This window comes from Diabrotica undecimpunctata, chromosome 4 (genome assembly GCF_040954645.1).
Source record: "Diabrotica undecimpunctata isolate CICGRU chromosome 4, icDiaUnde3, whole genome shotgun sequence".
Classification (NCBI taxonomy): Eukaryota; Metazoa; Arthropoda; class Insecta; order Coleoptera; family Chrysomelidae; genus Diabrotica; species Diabrotica undecimpunctata.
Window position 1 is genome coordinate 23,767,864 of NC_092806.1, and position 16,885 is coordinate 23,784,748.

The 16,885-nt window shown below is 33.4% G+C and overlaps 1 protein-coding gene across 4 annotated transcripts in view; it reads left to right on the forward strand.

Annotated features, from left to right (window-relative positions):
• crq (croquemort) overlaps positions 1 to 16,885 on the forward strand; it is a 97,150-nt gene that overhangs the window by 40,088 nt on the left and 40,177 nt on the right. For all 4 annotated transcript variants that reach the window (XM_072529134.1, XM_072529132.1, XM_072529131.1 and 1 more), the window contains exon 3: positions 13,915 to 14,223. In XM_072529134.1, the coding sequence (XP_072385235.1) occupies positions 13,915 to 14,223 (309 nt within the window). The remainder of the gene's footprint in view (positions 1 to 13,914; positions 14,224 to 16,885) is intronic.

The following is a 16,885-nucleotide window of genomic DNA, read 5'->3' on the forward strand; positions in this document are numbered from 1 at the left end:
GTTGTGCCATAGCTTGTTTTATTTCGAAGGCTTCTAGTTAGGGAGTTGACATTCGTTATCTTTCTCTTAAGATCCTCCTTTGCAGTGTTATCTGGGTTCTTGTTTGAGGAATATAAATCACGGTAAAATGTTTGAGTAATTTTTAGGATTTCGATATTTTCTCTTATTTCTTTGCCATCTTTATCTTTCAATGGATTATTATAGGCTTTCCTAAGTTCTTATCTAATCTTAAGCATTTCAGGCATCGGTTCTTTTCTATTATTTTTTCTATCTTGTTTTCATTGTAGATCTTTAAATCTTCCTTTACTCCCTTCTTTATTTGTTTATTCAATTCTTTGAAATCACCGGTGTTTCGCTTTTCTTCGCTCAGAAATGTGTGTCTCTTTTCCATCAATTGTTTTGTTCCATCACTTATTCTGTCTTCTTTATTTTTCGATAACTATTAATTACTACGTTTAATGTACTATTAATCCTACATTGTTCAATTTTTTGGTTTTATTCTGTGTAATAAACATGTTTTAAGTTTTTATCTTGAATTTTTTCACTTTTCGTTGGTCCGGATTTGCCGAACGTTCGGATTAACGGGGTTCGGATTTGCAGGGTTCTACTGTAGTTCAGGTTAGCAGTAACCCGCTTACACTGTTGTTGTTTAAGCGTATTGACATCTAGCTTGATCGAAGCGGAGAGGCGGTTGTGTTCTTTTTTGACTCCTTTAGACCCAGACTTTAGCGAGGATTCTTGGAGATAGTGTTGGAATATAGATGTTATAATTGAACATTGGAAGCCAGGGAAGAGATTTCTTGAAGAAGACTTTCTATTAATTAAATTTCTATGTCAACTTGTTTAGTTGCGGTTACGTTTTCTAACACTGAGATTTTTTGTACCGGAGTCTTGCAATAGTTCCTAATTTGCTTTTTGATAATCTCTTATGCAGATTTACAGACATTTTTTTTTGGGATGGTTAGATCAGTTCTGACTAAAAGATCGATGTGAACATTATTGCGTTGCCTATGAAACGTTTATCCTTGAATTCCATTATGCTCTCTGTACATATGATATGGTTATGATGGTATGGTTGATAGCTATTATAAAGTGAGTGAAAAACTTAATCTCTGTTCGTGATTCTGGTATTGGCAGATCAAGAAGTAGTCTGCCGTTAAGATTTGCGGAGAAATATCACCGAATTGGGTATGTCTGCAATTTCGGTTATATGGTTACCACTGGAATTAGGACATTTGAGCTTTTTGGGTTGGAAACATGCTGCGCATTAAAAAAAGAATAATACATGGAGATGTGGTCTACATAGCACTTTTACTTATTTAGTCTTATATCTTAGACATTTTCTGATATCATTTTCTTTTTCAGCACATCAAATTAAGTACAAATTATTCAAAGAGGTATTTCGTTGTAGATCTGTGTAATTTTTATAATTATTCAAGCATTATATGGCATTTTCATTATTATTTGAATTGGAACTTATCATATCAGATTACTTGTCATGTTTTCTTTATTAACAGTTAATAATTAATCCTTTATCGCTACACCTAAACAAATGTTTCCAATTTAGAGGAATTAATTGTACAATACCACTAACAGTATTTTTAAATATTTTTTATCTCACTTTTGTTTTTTGGGTTATTACCACTTGAGCTACATCACATTGGGATATTGATATCCGGATATATTACCGAAATTATGATTATCTTTAAATCAAATTGTTATCGTTGAAAAAGTCGATTTTTTACGTCAACGCAAAGCAAATTACCAAACCGTTAGGTGTGATTTTTATTCTCTCCATATTATTAAACAGCAAAATGTAATTTTTATTTCGTTTTCGTTACCGTGCTTCCAAAATATTATTAAAGTAAATTATTATGAAATATTTATATGTATTACCGATTGATATATCATAGGCCGAAACCTCAACTTGCAGCACCTCAGCATCAGCATCATCATATTTTGCTCGACCATCCTTTGTGAATCCTGGCCCGCTCCAAAATTCGTCGCTATTCTGTTCGGCTTCTAGAGACCTTTTGTCATCTTTTGATTTTTAATATCCCCACACCCCAACATACATAACTATTTATGAGTTTAGTTCTAGCAGCCGTAGAGTTAACACACCCACTATCTAGTGAATCCACTGCCAAGGGAACGGGCTCGGAAGAAGACCCTGTTGAGCTTGACTTTAGTCAAGCATTGTAAGGAGACATGAAAGATGTAGCATAAGTGGGAGATGGCAACATCGCCGGTGAAATACCACTACTTTCATCGTTTTTTTTTACTTACTCGGTAAGGCGAAACGCGTGCGTCGTTCGCTCACGGGACGGCAACTGTCACGGTATTCTTGAGCTAAGAGCACTGAGTGACGTTTCGTTGCGTTGTGCCGTTCGTCGATTTCGTGGTTCCGATAAGGCTTGCCTTTCCGATACCCGGCTAGCGTTCGTATGCTTCGTTTTGAGCGTCAACTTACCTCCAGCCTGATTCGATTCGACGACATTGCCAGGCGGGGAGTTTGACTGGGGCGGTACATCAAATTTGTCAAAGAATAACACAGGTGTTAAAGGTAACGCAAGGCCAGCTCAGCGAGGAAAGAAACCTCGCGTAGAGCAACAGGGCAAAAGCTGGCTTGATCCTGATGTTCAGTATGCAAAGAGACTGTGAAAGCACGGCCTATCGATCCTTGAAGCGTTTTCAGCAAGAGGTGTCAGAAAAGTTACCACAGGGATAACTGGCTTGTGGCGGCCAAGAGTTCATAGTTACGTCGTTTTTTGATGAAACCTGCTCAGTACGAGAGGAATCGCAGGTTCGGACATTTCGTTAACGAATTTACTCGAGCGGGTATTGGTGGGAAGTTACCATCCGTGGGATTATGCCTGAACGCCTCTAAGGCCGTATCCTTTCTAGTCAAAGGTGGCAACGATATCTCTTGGAGTTCCGAGAGTCGAAAGGCTCAAAACAATGTGACTTTACTAGGCAAAATTCGCTACGATTGGCACACGATCCCTTATTTCCGTTAAGATTATCGGTTTACGGTGGGATCGATCCTTGCCAGTAGACCAGATCTTTAGACGGACGAACATGGGTATTATAATCTTTTCGATGTTGGAACTCGGAATTGTCTGTAGACGACTTACGTATCTGGCAGGGTGTTGTACCTGGTAGAGTAGTTTCCACGATGCGATGAGACTCAGCCCTTAGCTTGGGGATTCGTCTTGTCGGTTAGACGAGACCCCTGATATTAAAAAATAGAAAAAGCCGAGATAAAGAAAGAAAGAGAGCCATAGTGGCTCGTGAATTTAAACAATACATGTTAAAAGTTAAACGGTTTTTACTATAAACACAACTAGCAGAAAAACTTACTTCTTAAACAAGAAATACAATTTGCATTCTAAAGATGTACCTAACCAAAAACTTGAATAGTACTTTAAACAAAAAGTTAAGCAATTACTGTTATCTATAATAGTACAGTTGATATTTTAAAAATGGATTTTAATAATTGTCAGGCATGCCATAAAATTATATGAGCGAAAGATTATAGTAAATTGGAATGTTCTGGAATGCAATTATGGTTGAGTTTGCTAATTTGAGTAACGCTATCGCAGCATGTAACACTCAAATGTCTGAATTACATAATTTAGTCAATTCTCGGTCGACAAAAATTGATGCTTGCGTCTCAGAAGTAGAAGTTCTAAGAAGAGAAAACAAGCAGCTGAAACTTAAAATCCAGAAAATAGAATCTGCTCCTACAGAAAATATCCTCATAGAGCTGGCTGATAGGAAACAAAGGGAAAACAATATTTTTCTAATGGGTGTTCCGGAAAATAATACAGAATCTTATTAAATTAAAGCAAAATCAATTTTAAACCAGGTAGCTTCTAACTTAAAAATAGCTTCGCATCTCCGGCTTGGCTATCCTCGCCAAGATATGAAACCAAGGCCGCTGAAAATTACTATGACATCGAGTGAAGATGCCCTTTTTGTTCTTAAAAATAAATCTTAACTAAATCAAAACTCAAACTCAAACATACACACAAAACAAGACTTGACACCATGTTAGTCAAAATATCTGGCTGAATTACGAATAGAGCTTCAAAGTCGTGCAAATAAAGGGAAGAAAAATTTAACAATAAGATACATAAATAATATATCTAGAATTGACGTGAAATGGGACTCAAGACTTCAAAGCCTGTATATGGAGCAATCTCATCTGTACCTAAATAGCAATCACTCAAAATTCTATTTTGAAATTGTCAAGGATTTGCCAACCTGGAAGAATTTGGTAAAGATTATAATGATTTTAAATTTACCCCAATATGAAGATCTTGCTAAGCGACCGCAGCCTAAGAATGACAACGAGGCTGAGATTTGTCAAATGCCACGTATAATATGTATGTTGTATTGAGTAGACGCTTGGACCATGAAGGTCGGTACAATTCGAAATGTGGATATACCGACATATTTTTTAATTTCTTTTATTAACATACATTAAATCTATAAACAATTAATGGATTATTCAGTTTATTTATCAGCATACGCAAATAAATGGTAATTTTTATTCTACAAATATAGTAGGTATACATTTTTTAGTTTATCATATCATTAACATTATTAATAAATAAGTAATTATTATCGTACTCCAGTCGTCAGAGACGAAATGCCACTGAACCTCATATAAAAAAACCGAATTTTGGTGAGAATGTCAATTTTGGTACCACAAAAAATATGCAAAAAATTTTAGCAGTTCTGTCCCCCGGCTTCCACCTAAAACCTCTCTCGTAGGAAGGGAAAAAATCGATTTACTATCTATTGGTAAACTATTTAATATTTTTTACGATATACATTTACATGAGATCAATAAGATTTATATCGTTGATTGCGCGGTCACTATGGAATTTACATTGTTAGTAAATCTTAGTGTAATCTTTAAAACATATAACATGAAATTTCGATTTTGAGTTCTGGCAACAAATATGAGGCATTTGAAATATGCCTAAATTTAAACTTTTGCATTACAAACTATATAAAACGTTTAAAACGGCTTATTTTCGATTACACAAGTACGTTTTTCGAAAGTACACATCTTCCACTACAAATTCCAGCCAATAACGTCTTCGTGGAGGCATTTCCCGTAACGCGCATTCGTTTGTAATGTGAAAATTTGAAATCAGCGTTTTTTAGTCTTATCTCAAATGCCTCATATTTTTTCCCAAAATTTAAAATCAAAATGTCATGTTATAAGTACAAGTACAAGTATAACAACGGAAATTCCAATAGAACGGGGCAGTGATAATTTATGTAACAATAAAACACTTAAAACTTTGTTTTCAAAACTTCCACAAAATTTATTTTAAACTCTTATCACTACAGCTGTTTCGGCTGATTGCCTTTCTCAAGTGATCTATTTTTGGCATGCGTTTACACTTTATAGTCTTTAATGAAATAGGTTGAAAAGGGGAGAACTGTTTGTCTCAAGTTGGTCATTCAGAATTATATCTGTGTTTTTTAATTTGTTGATTTCCATAGATTCTAACAAAGATAGCTTAAGCCCTTTATTTTGAATGTGAAGAATTTTAAATTCGTCATTAAAAGACTGATTATGATCTAAAAGGTGAAGTGCGTATGTAGAATCTGTTTTTCTCTTATTGAAAGCCCTTTTATGTTCTGCTATTCATTTATTAAAATTTCTACCAGTTTGACCGATGTAAGTTTTAGGGCAGTCGCCACATTTAAGTTTGTACACACCACTGTGTAAGTGTTTTTTATTTTGGCTCTTGTTGTTTTTAATATATTTGCCTAGGTTGTTATTTGTTCTGAAAGCTGGTGTTATTCCTTTCTTTTTTATGTGTTTGGCTATTTTTGTTGATATTTTGCCTGTATATGTAATTGAGCAGAAGGTACTGGGTTTTTTCTCTGGTGGTGGAAATACTAATTTCAGGGCTTTCTTGTGTAGTTTTTGATTTAACATTTTATTAATTGTTTGTTCGTTGTATCCATTGTTTACTGCTATTTGCTTAACGATATTTAATTCTGTCTCAAAATTGTATTTTGACATCGGAATTTCTGTAAATCTATGTAACATACTATGATAGGTTGCCAGTTTGTGTTGTGTGGGATGGGATGATGAATTGTGTATAGTCGTGTCAGTATGGGTAGGTTTATGAAATATGGAGAAGTCATGTTTGTTTTTAAGTCTGATAATTTTTAAATCTAAAAAATTTATGGATTGATGTTGTTCTGTTTCTATTGTAAATTCAATATTACTATGAAGTGAATTAATATACGATAAAAATTGGTCGAGTTGTCTGTTAGTTCCTGTGAAACATACCAGTACGTCGTCTACGTATCTCCACCAATATAAAAACTGTTTGAATATCGGATGTTTTGAAATCTTTGTCTCTAGATGATCCATAAAAATATCTGATAGCAATGAGCTTAGAGGATTGCATATTATAACTCCTGCACTGTTATTTGTATATATTTCATTATTAAATTCAAAGTAGTCCTGGTTTATGCAAACTTCAAGAAGATGTAAAATTTCAGATGTAATGATTGGATTTGTACTATTTTGGTCTAAAAGGTTTTTTACTAGAATAAAAGTTTCTGTAGGAGGGATACTAGGAAAAAGATTTTTTACGTCAAATGAAATTAATCTGGAGTTGTTAGTTAATTGAAAATGTTGTATTTTATTAACTAGTTATATTGTATTTGTAGTGATGAGAGTTTAAAATAAATTTTGTGGAAGTTTTGAAAACAAAAGTTGCAGTGTTTTATTGTTACATTTACGATAAATAGTTGGGATAAGTAGTCGCAGTGTACTAACAATAATAATACATTGTACTTAGGTACATACTTAAAGTATGTAATTAATAGTTTTCTCGTGTATTAATGGCACTTATAGCAAACATTTTTAAACGATCATCTTCATAACTTAAACTATGTACTTAATTATTATTCATACCTCATTATACAGAAAAGTACATCACAAAATTTAAGTGTACGTGTATTTTTATTTTTTAATAAATTCTAGTCCATCCATACCAACACCACCGTTTTTTCACACTCTACCTGCCGATGTGATATTTTAAAGCTCTGATCGACAGGCAAGTAAAACCTCGGTTTTATAAGTTGTCCGTAAATCTCGCTGGTGTGTCATTGCAATACCGCGGTTTTATATACCGACGAGCTTGGCTCGCGACTCATCATGTTTTGTCATATTTTTTACTTGACTCGTGACATTTACATGTAAAACCGCCTTTTTGAATGCACTGTAAATATAATGCCTAAATAATGAAAGTAAAAGTAACACACTGCAAATTTCTATGAGTTTTACTTTGGCCTGGTATCTGATTCTAGCTGTCAAACGTTCATGAGGAGAAAAAGCTTCTCGTATTATAGTGTTTAATTTTTGTATTAGGTGCCACTAAAGATAACAATTGATTGTAAGGTTCTTCAGACATTCTAGAATCAAGTGGTTCTACTAGGAACTCTGGAATTAAATGGATCATAGATAAAGAATATATATTACTGAATAGATAGGAAACTGTGTAGGTTATTTCTGGACAATGCGCCATCTGGCGGCCTTAGGAAAGCAACATCTTTTTAAAAAATCTTCTCGTAATTCTTCAAATATAAAGATTAATATTGAGGGTTTGAATACAAACTTTTTCTTTTTCTACTTTATTTTCTTTTTTACGTTTTTATATAAACATTAATTACATGTATTTAAATGTAGTTGGTTAAACAGTGGCTATTCTGTAGTTTCTATAAATTACAACACAGAAACAGAGAAGGAATAGCATCACATTTCAAGGTGGACTTATATCTCAATCCAACATAGCGGGCTTCTGGTCCAAAATGAATTGTGCAAGTCTTCTCTGCCAATTTTGTTAATCCAAATATCATAAAGCTAAAAAATCAATAGTTTGTTTTTAATATTTTCTGTAAAATAATGTTACATAGTATATTTCTAGAGGTGCTTTACAAAAGGACAAATAAACAAGAGTTTTGTAGAAAAAGTTCTTGAAACATTGAAGAATTGCCACATTTTTAATGGCGATAATTTTAATTCCTAAAAAACTTTTACCTAATTCTATATCGGCAACAATTCTAATACACATCATAACGTGAAAGAAAGAAGTTTGGGACAACATCGGACATTTTAAGGCAATTATTAAAAAATAAATAAAATCTTATACAGCATTTTCTACTTACCGCCCTATCTTTTGGAAAAATATGCATTTGAGCATCCTTATTGTAATTATTACAACCATTAACGCAACAGTTAAAAACCGTAATTATTTAAGTATGATGGCAAAAAAGCAAACAATTATTTAATCGCAAATAATACAACTCGAAACACTGTGTCGAAACTGAAACCACAATAAAAATGGCGTACTTGTTTTGTTGGTTGCGGTATTGCGCAGTCACGAAGCTTTGCTGTGAATGCTACGCCCTCTGGTGTCCTTAGGAAATACAAATTTCAGAGGACTGTCATTCCCATAAGAGATACCCGGGCATGAAATGGATGTCTGACAATTCTTGTCTGTTTTATATCCAACTTGTAATCCAAACCTAAGGCGTTTTCACTTAACTTCAAACTTCGAGCTAGACCTGTTACTTCAATTATTCTTCCACCACGACTGTTTTACTTGCTGGCCTATCAGCAAATCAGCAGCAACGAGCCACGTGTAAAACCGACGTTCTTTAAAACCGCGGTATAGGCCTTAGAAGAAATTAAATACTTGCTACAATTGGAACTATAACATTCTTACAATGAGAGGGATTTGATAGTGTTACTTTAAATGAAACTGAAAAAATGTTTATCAGCATTTTTTTCTGTGGAATGTACCGTTCTCTCAGAAATCACGCTTGAATCAACTGGAGATTTTGAATGTCAGGTACACACGTGAATACATTTTTTTAAATAAAATTTGTATCAACTCGACGGTAAAAATTCGTTTTAAAGGTAAAAAGTGCAGATTTCGTATTCAATTTTTGCATTTTACCGCAAAACAACTCAGTTTCTATAAAGCCGTTGTGTGATTTTTGCCATTTTTTTACGATTCCCATGAGATCAATAAAATTTATCACTTCCATTGACCGGTCACTATGGAATTTCCATTGTTAGAGAACAATCTTCAAAACCTATAACATGAGAGTCCGATTTTGAGTTTTGGCGGTAAATATGAGGCGCCTAAAAAACGCCGAATTTAAACTTTCACATTACAAACGATCTAAAACGTTTAAAACTCTATCTTTTCGATTGCACATGGTCGTTTTTTAAAACTACACAACTTCAGCAAGAAGTTCTAAGTATTGCTGTCTTCATGGAAACATTTCCCGTGACGTGAGATTGTTTGTAATGTGAAAGTTTCAATTCAGCGTTTTTAGGCATATTTCACATGCCCTTTGTTTGTTGTTAAAACTCAAAATTAGGCTCTAGCAATGGAAATTCCACAGCGACCGATAAGTTTTATTGATCCCATGAGACTCATAAGAAATAGCAAAAATCTTGCAACGTTTATTTATTTAACAGCTTTATAGCAGCTGTCTTCATTTGCGACAAAATGTAATAATTGCATACGAAAGCTGCACTTTTCACCTTTAAAACGCATATTAATTTTTGTCGATAGAACACTCTGATCGAAATATATCGAATTTTTACCGTCGAGTTGATACAAATTTTATTTAAAAAATTTATTTCGGGCGCGTAACTGACATTTAAAACCACCGGTCGCTTCACGCTTTGTCTCTAAGGTAACGGTACATCTCCACAAAATGTGCTAATTAATATTTTTGTTCAAACTTATCTCAGCTATATTTTTGTTTAAATTTTTTTTTTGTACGAAGTACAGATTCTTGGTAAATCCATATTTCCGTTTTAGAGGGACGCCGAGAGTAGCAGTGGCAAACTTTTATGCATCTTTTTGGGGATGGGTCTTAAAACTGACTTTCTCGACAAAATTCAGCTTGTACATATGGTTTTAGAGGTCAAATCTCTGATGCCTGGACTATCAGAAGAATATGGGATATTAATTTCACGGTTTTAGTGACCAAAAAGTTACTTGTTTGTTGTACTGTATGGAAACTTGCATTGTCCTGATGCAGGATGGTTGTTCGTCATTTTTTGTTTCTCTCTTACATCTTTTCTCATTTCTGCTAGTAAACGCATAGTTTACCAGAAGTTTACAGGTCTGTGTCTACTTTTCGATACAAGACCGGCGATAATTTTCTTAGAAGCCCTGCGACATCGCGTGACTTTTCTTAGTTTTGCTTCGTCTTGGAATTCTCAAATTGTTGATTGTTGTCTGTTTCTAGGTTGTGTGCGCGAAGCGGATTTTCGATGTAAAAATGTCGTATACTCTTTATGGCCTTCTTCTTTTTTCTCTTTACAAGTAATTTTGCTTGTTCATTGGTGGATTAATACCTCTATGGAAGGTTGTCACTCCATCTTTTGCGCGGTCTTCTGATACTTCGTCTGTTGATTGGTGACTTATCTCTTACTATTTTGACGACACGCTTCTCCCCCATTCTACTTATGTGAGCATTTCATTCTTTTTTTCTATTTTGTGTTCATTCATTTCTACACTGTACGTTACATTTTCTTCTAATGTCTTCACTTCTGTTTTGATCTCTCAGCATATTTCCTGTAATTCTTCTCAGTACTCTCATCTCTGCCGTTTCCAGTAGCCTTTGTGATGTGGCTGTGTCGGATCTTCTTTCTGAGGCATATGTCATTATTGGTCTTACACTGGCTTTACAAACTCTTGACTTCATCTCAGTGTTAATGTGTCTGTTTCGCCATATAGTGTTATTGAGGTATCCTGCCAGTCTATATTTAAGTGATTCATTGCACCTTGTAACCATAACCGGTAACATTTTTCTTTATACAATTATAAACAACAGTCTAGATTGATGTTCCATTTAAATAGCCATGCTATGCGTGACTCAATAAATTTGAACATAGAAAAAGCTTAGAAACCTTATGTCATACACGTTGCACATTCAAATAATTTGGAGAAGGAAGCATAATTTAAAAGACCTTGACAGTGGGGTACTAATTTATTATTAACTATTTTTTAAATTATATGCTTCACAAAAGCTAAATGGTGTACATGTTTTTTCGTATGAGTGTTTATGGTAATAAAAATAATACCACTTTTATCAGAATATTAATTGGGCATATTACGTACATGCAATAGTACAACTAAAAGCAGAAACAAATATTAATACAGTAAAATAAAGTCAATTATATAGGAAGACCTATTAGTCCTAATAAGACCTCTATATAGGAGGATTCAACATGTGTATAAAGACGTGAATACACTCATTATACAAAGAGAAACGTAAAAGACGAATAACCTCCAGAAACAACACGAAAAATACTGTTTAAGCATATTCGATATAAATTACGCCATTGCTGCTGCTACTCGCGTTGCCACTGTCCTGCTCAAAATAATTCCACGGCAGCATTTAAGGCAAGTGACTGTTTACATGCAGCTACGACAGTATTATTAACTATTTTTTAAATTATATGCTTCACAAAAGCTAAATGGTGTACATGTTTTTTCGTATGAGTGTTTATGGTAATAAAAATAATACCACTTTTATCAGAATATTAATTGGGCATATTACGTACATGCAATAGTACAACTAAAAGCAGAAACAAATATTAATACAGTAAAATAAAGTCAATTATATAGGAAGACCTATTAGTCCTAATAAGACCTCTATATAGGAGGATTCAACATGTGTATAAAGACGTGAATACACTCATTATACAAAGAGAAACGTAAAAGACGAATAACCTCCAGAAACAACACGAAAAATACTGTTTAAGCATATTCGATATAAATTACGCCATTGCTGCTGCTACTCGCGTTGCCACTGTCCTGCTCAAAATAATTCCACGGCAGCATTTAAGGCAAGTGACTGTTTACATGCAGCTACGACAGTGCTGCATCAGTGTACCATCAGCAATGCGACCATCGGCGACAGCTCTTTGTGTTTTAAGTTTACAAAATAATTTTAACGTTTTAAAAACAAATGAGGTAGAAAAAAAAAACGTCGATATCGAAAAAGTCTTTTATTTGGATAATAATCTGAAAATTCCTTCAAACATTTTTTTACAAAGGAAATATGACAAACATTTTCAATGAAGTGACTTGTGAGGAATCTGAAAAAATTTTTAACTTTTGTAGAATGTCACGCATAGATTTTGAATTTTTGCTTTAGAAAATTGAGCCCATGATAAAAAACAGACTAAAGTAAGAATTCCAATACCATCAAAAATACGCTTAGCAATAACATTACGATATTTGGAAGGATGAAGCATTTTCGGTAAAAGGTTGTAGAGTTTTGGCCAATACTTTGTTATTTTAAATAGAACACCCTGTATATTATTGCATTATTAAATTCTGCTTAAGATTCTAGATAAAATTTGTATGAGATACCGTAGGTCAAAACTTCATATTTTTTGAGTTATTCATATAACTTCAAACTACAGTAAGTTAATAATTTTAAATAACACCCTATATTTTATAATTTCATTAAAAAAAGAAATCAATTGTCTTTCTAATAGTATTAGGGTTCCCTATGCCTAAAGTAAATACTTTTGGAGTTAATTGTGGTTTCATGTTAAAGATGATATATTTATTGTTTTATTTTAGTAGGCCGTGTATAAAGATGTCATAATTGTCATTATGTCATGAAATATAAAAGTAATACATTCCGGTGTTTGAGTAAATGGATTCCTTGAGGAAGAAGGTGGTTTTCAGGATCACCTTAGTTTATAGAGCTTTTGTGAATCTGATATCTGGTAGTTTTTAATATAAATAAGACTAACGTACTGGGGCCTGATGATGGGGCAAATATTATAAGCCTTGGTAGCTTGGAAACCGGTAGCCCAAAATTTACCATCATTAAATAAGAAAAACTTCTTAAGATTGTGACTATTGACTCAGTTCTCATTTATACTAGTATTATGGACTCACATTGGCAACCTTTTATCATTTCTAGAAAATATATTCAGAAAAATGAACTGGCTGAACAAAGGCCTATCCATTGATGGAGAATACCTCAGCCGTCTAAGATTTAGAGCCGATATCGTTCTGATTGCTAATAATCCTGCAGAACTACAAAAAACATGTACAACGAGCTAGTCGATGTCTAAGATGTAATAGAAATAATGTCTAATAAATAATACTGCACTTGAGACAGTAGACGTACAGTAGGTGTACTCTAACAAAACTGGCTTGGGCATCTTTTGGTAGAAATGCGATTATATTCAAATCTAATATGCCACTCCACCTGAAGAAATAAGCATTCGATCAGTCTATACTACCAATCATCACATACGGCTGCGAAACTTGCAATGGGGCAATGCATTCTAGGTATATCAAAGAGACATCGAAAAAGAATAGAATGGACCAGACAGAAAACCAAGGTCACTGATATAATCCACAGAATTAAATCTTTAAATTGTCAATGGGTGGGATATTTAACGAGAAGGACTGACAATAGATGGTCCTCTAGAATTACATTGTGGTATCCAAGAGGCGTCAAGAGATCAATAAGACGTCCAAATTTAAGATGGGACTATGGCATAAGGAAACGAGCCATTGCAACATGGCATAGAAAAGTGAATATTAGACAATCGTGGGCAGAAATACAGAACGACTGTGTAAGGAAGGCTGCACCATTATCGGTAGAATACGCCAAGAATGTTGATGATGATGATGGTTTATTGCCAAAAAACTAAAATGTTAGTCTAAATATTTTTGACTAGATGTATGAAATGCACAAAGAACCTTTTAGGTCGGAAAAGTGTAAAGGTCTACGGGGCAAACGATCCTTTTGAAATCTATAATATAAGCCCTTATTTCAATGTAATACTAAGTCAATTTTTTTTTTCAGGAACTTGGTTTATCTTCAACGAAGACTAATGCCTACGGCATGTGGAAGGAAACACCAATACCGATCTATCTGTCATTTTATTTTTTCAATTGGACTAACGCCGAAGAATACCAGAGGAATTCCTCTATCAAACCGAACTTTGTTGAATTGGGGCCTTATACTTACCACGAACATCATGTAAGGGACAATGTTACAATTAATGATAATTCAACAATTTCCTTTTACAACAGAAGGACATGGACGTTTGTACCAGACAAATCTGTGGGAAAACTTACTGATCAAATTACGACTTTCAATCCTGTTGTGGCAGTAAGTATCGTTAACAATTCGATTGATTTTATCAGAAAAATTTTTTTACCATATTATCAAAAAATATTTTTTAAATTTCAATGCCATATTTATAAACTAAATTATTATCACGTATCAATCAAATGCATCAATTGTCTAGAATATAATATATATTTTTCGAATTTTTATCACTAAGTACATTAATTAATATACGTTGCCCCATATTTTTATTAAAGTCATTTTTTAAATATTATTCAAGTAGACATCAGATTAAATGATTTATTAAGATTGAATCTACTAAACCATTTTGTGTACTCAAAAGAAAAGATATTTGAAAACAATGAAATTTTACTTTCATACTTATCTCTTAGATTAAACAGCTACTCTCTGTTTTAAATAGCCACTAGAAAATCCGAGGTCAAGTCTGGTAGTATGTGAGCCAATCCCTTCTTCCTATAAATTTGACAAATACGTTAGTACAGTGTGCACTGAAGTAAATCCTAATAAATATTCCTTATTTTGTTATGTGTCAGGACATGATTATGTATCGTGTTTTTTGTGTTTAGTCCAGTAGTGAGAGATTTGACCTCTAAAAATCATAAGAACAAGCTGAATTTTGCGAAGAATGTCAATTTCAGGACCCCAAAAAGATGCAAAAAAGTTTACTACTTTTACCCCCCGGCTATCTCTTCAAACCCGCTTCCGTAAGGGGGAAAATGGAAAAAATCGATTTAACAATGATCTGTTCGCCGTACAACAAAATGTTTTAAATAAAAAATGTAACTGAGGTAATTTTGAACAAAAATGTTTATTAGCACTTTTTCTGTAGAATGACCCGTTTTCTTAGAAACAACGCTTGAAGCGACCGGTGATTTTCAATGTCAGGTAGGCGCGAGAAATCAATTTTAAATAAAATTTGTATCAACTCGACGGTAAAAATTCGATATCTTTTGATAAGATTGTCCTATCGACAAAAATCAAAATGCGTTTTAAAGGTGAAAAGTGGAGCTTTCTTATAAAATGTTTGTAAATTGCCGCAGATGAAGTAAGTTTATATAAAGGTGTTAAATAAATAAACGTTTAGGGATTTTTACCATTTTTACGATTCTTATGAGATCAATAAAATTTATCACTTCCATTTACCAGTCATCACGTTTATTTATTTAACACCTTTATAGAAACTGTCTTGATTGCGACAAAAAGCAAAAATTGCATATGAAAGCTGCTCTCTTCATCTTTAAAACGCATTTCGATTTGTTGATAGGATACTCTGATCAAAAGATACCGAATTTTTACAGTCGAGTTAATGTTGATACAAATTTTAGAGAGTTATCAAGTAAAATTTTATCCTTCTGTATTTTGTCACGTAAACGCTATTTTTTACGTTATAAGTTTTAACGGATATGTAATTTTAGAGTTATCAAATGGTCGAATTGGTGCTTCACGTTAATAGTTGGCAGCTGTCATTCAAATGTCGTATGTGACAGAAAAATAATTAATTTTTTTTGTTTTATGTTTTCTTTCACCCAAGACATATATATATATATATATATATATATATATATATATATATATATATATATATATATATATATATATTTTGTCTGGTTTTGTACATTTTGGGTTTCAAATTTTTTCTACACAAGTTATAGAAGATTTTATAACTAAATCATATTTTAAATGATAACATACAAAATGTACATTCTGTGTTCAATTTTGATAGCTTAGAGCCTGAGCAAGCCAAACAGTATTTTCGGTTTGAAAAACAGGACATTCCAAGGCTTGCACAGATACAATCAAAAGGAACTACAACTTTAAATAACTAACATATTGCATATTGTAGGACTCGACGGACTGTGCATTTTATTGCGTCGTCTAGTATATTGCCTTTTTGTCTTCTTCACTATTTCCGTGTTCATAAGTGATAAATATAATGAAATATAATAAAATGTTTTATTTGTCCCGCAGATGCTTAACCAAGAAAACACAAAACGCCTGTTGTTAACTAATGCACAGAAATAAAATTACAGAACAGGAACTTCAATGTGAACTTCATACAAAGGAGTGAAGACACCGGAGGCACGAGAAGACTAGACTAGAAGCAAGAAATAGATAACATCATAAAAGAACACTGGGAGAAATTTACCAAAGATATGGAATACGACCTCTATGGATCCCAGAAAAAGGTGTGGAAGATGATAAGGAGACAAAAAACAGAAATGAATGAATTTGTACGCATAGATAACATTACGGAGGAACAATGGACTGGGCATTTCAACAAATTATATGGAGAAGGAGAAAGAAGAGAACAGAGAAATCAGTAACGAAACTCACGATAGAGTACTAATATCAGAAAAAGAGCTACAAGAACGAATAAAAAAATTAAAAAACAGAAAAGCACCTGGTCCTGATAAGATAAACAATGAACTGCTAAAATATGGAGGAACAACACTACGCAAATGGCTCCTAAAATTATTCGTCGCTATAATAAATACCGGAGTAGTACCAGCGGAATTGAAGGAAAGTCTCCTGCTACCGATACTTAAAAAGAGAGACTCGAGAAATCCTGAAAATTATAGAGGCATTAGTCTGATGAATAGTACATTAAAATTGTCAATGGCAGTTATAAAAGATAAAATCGGGGAAAAGCGAACATGGCAGATGAACAACAGGGCTTCCGGAA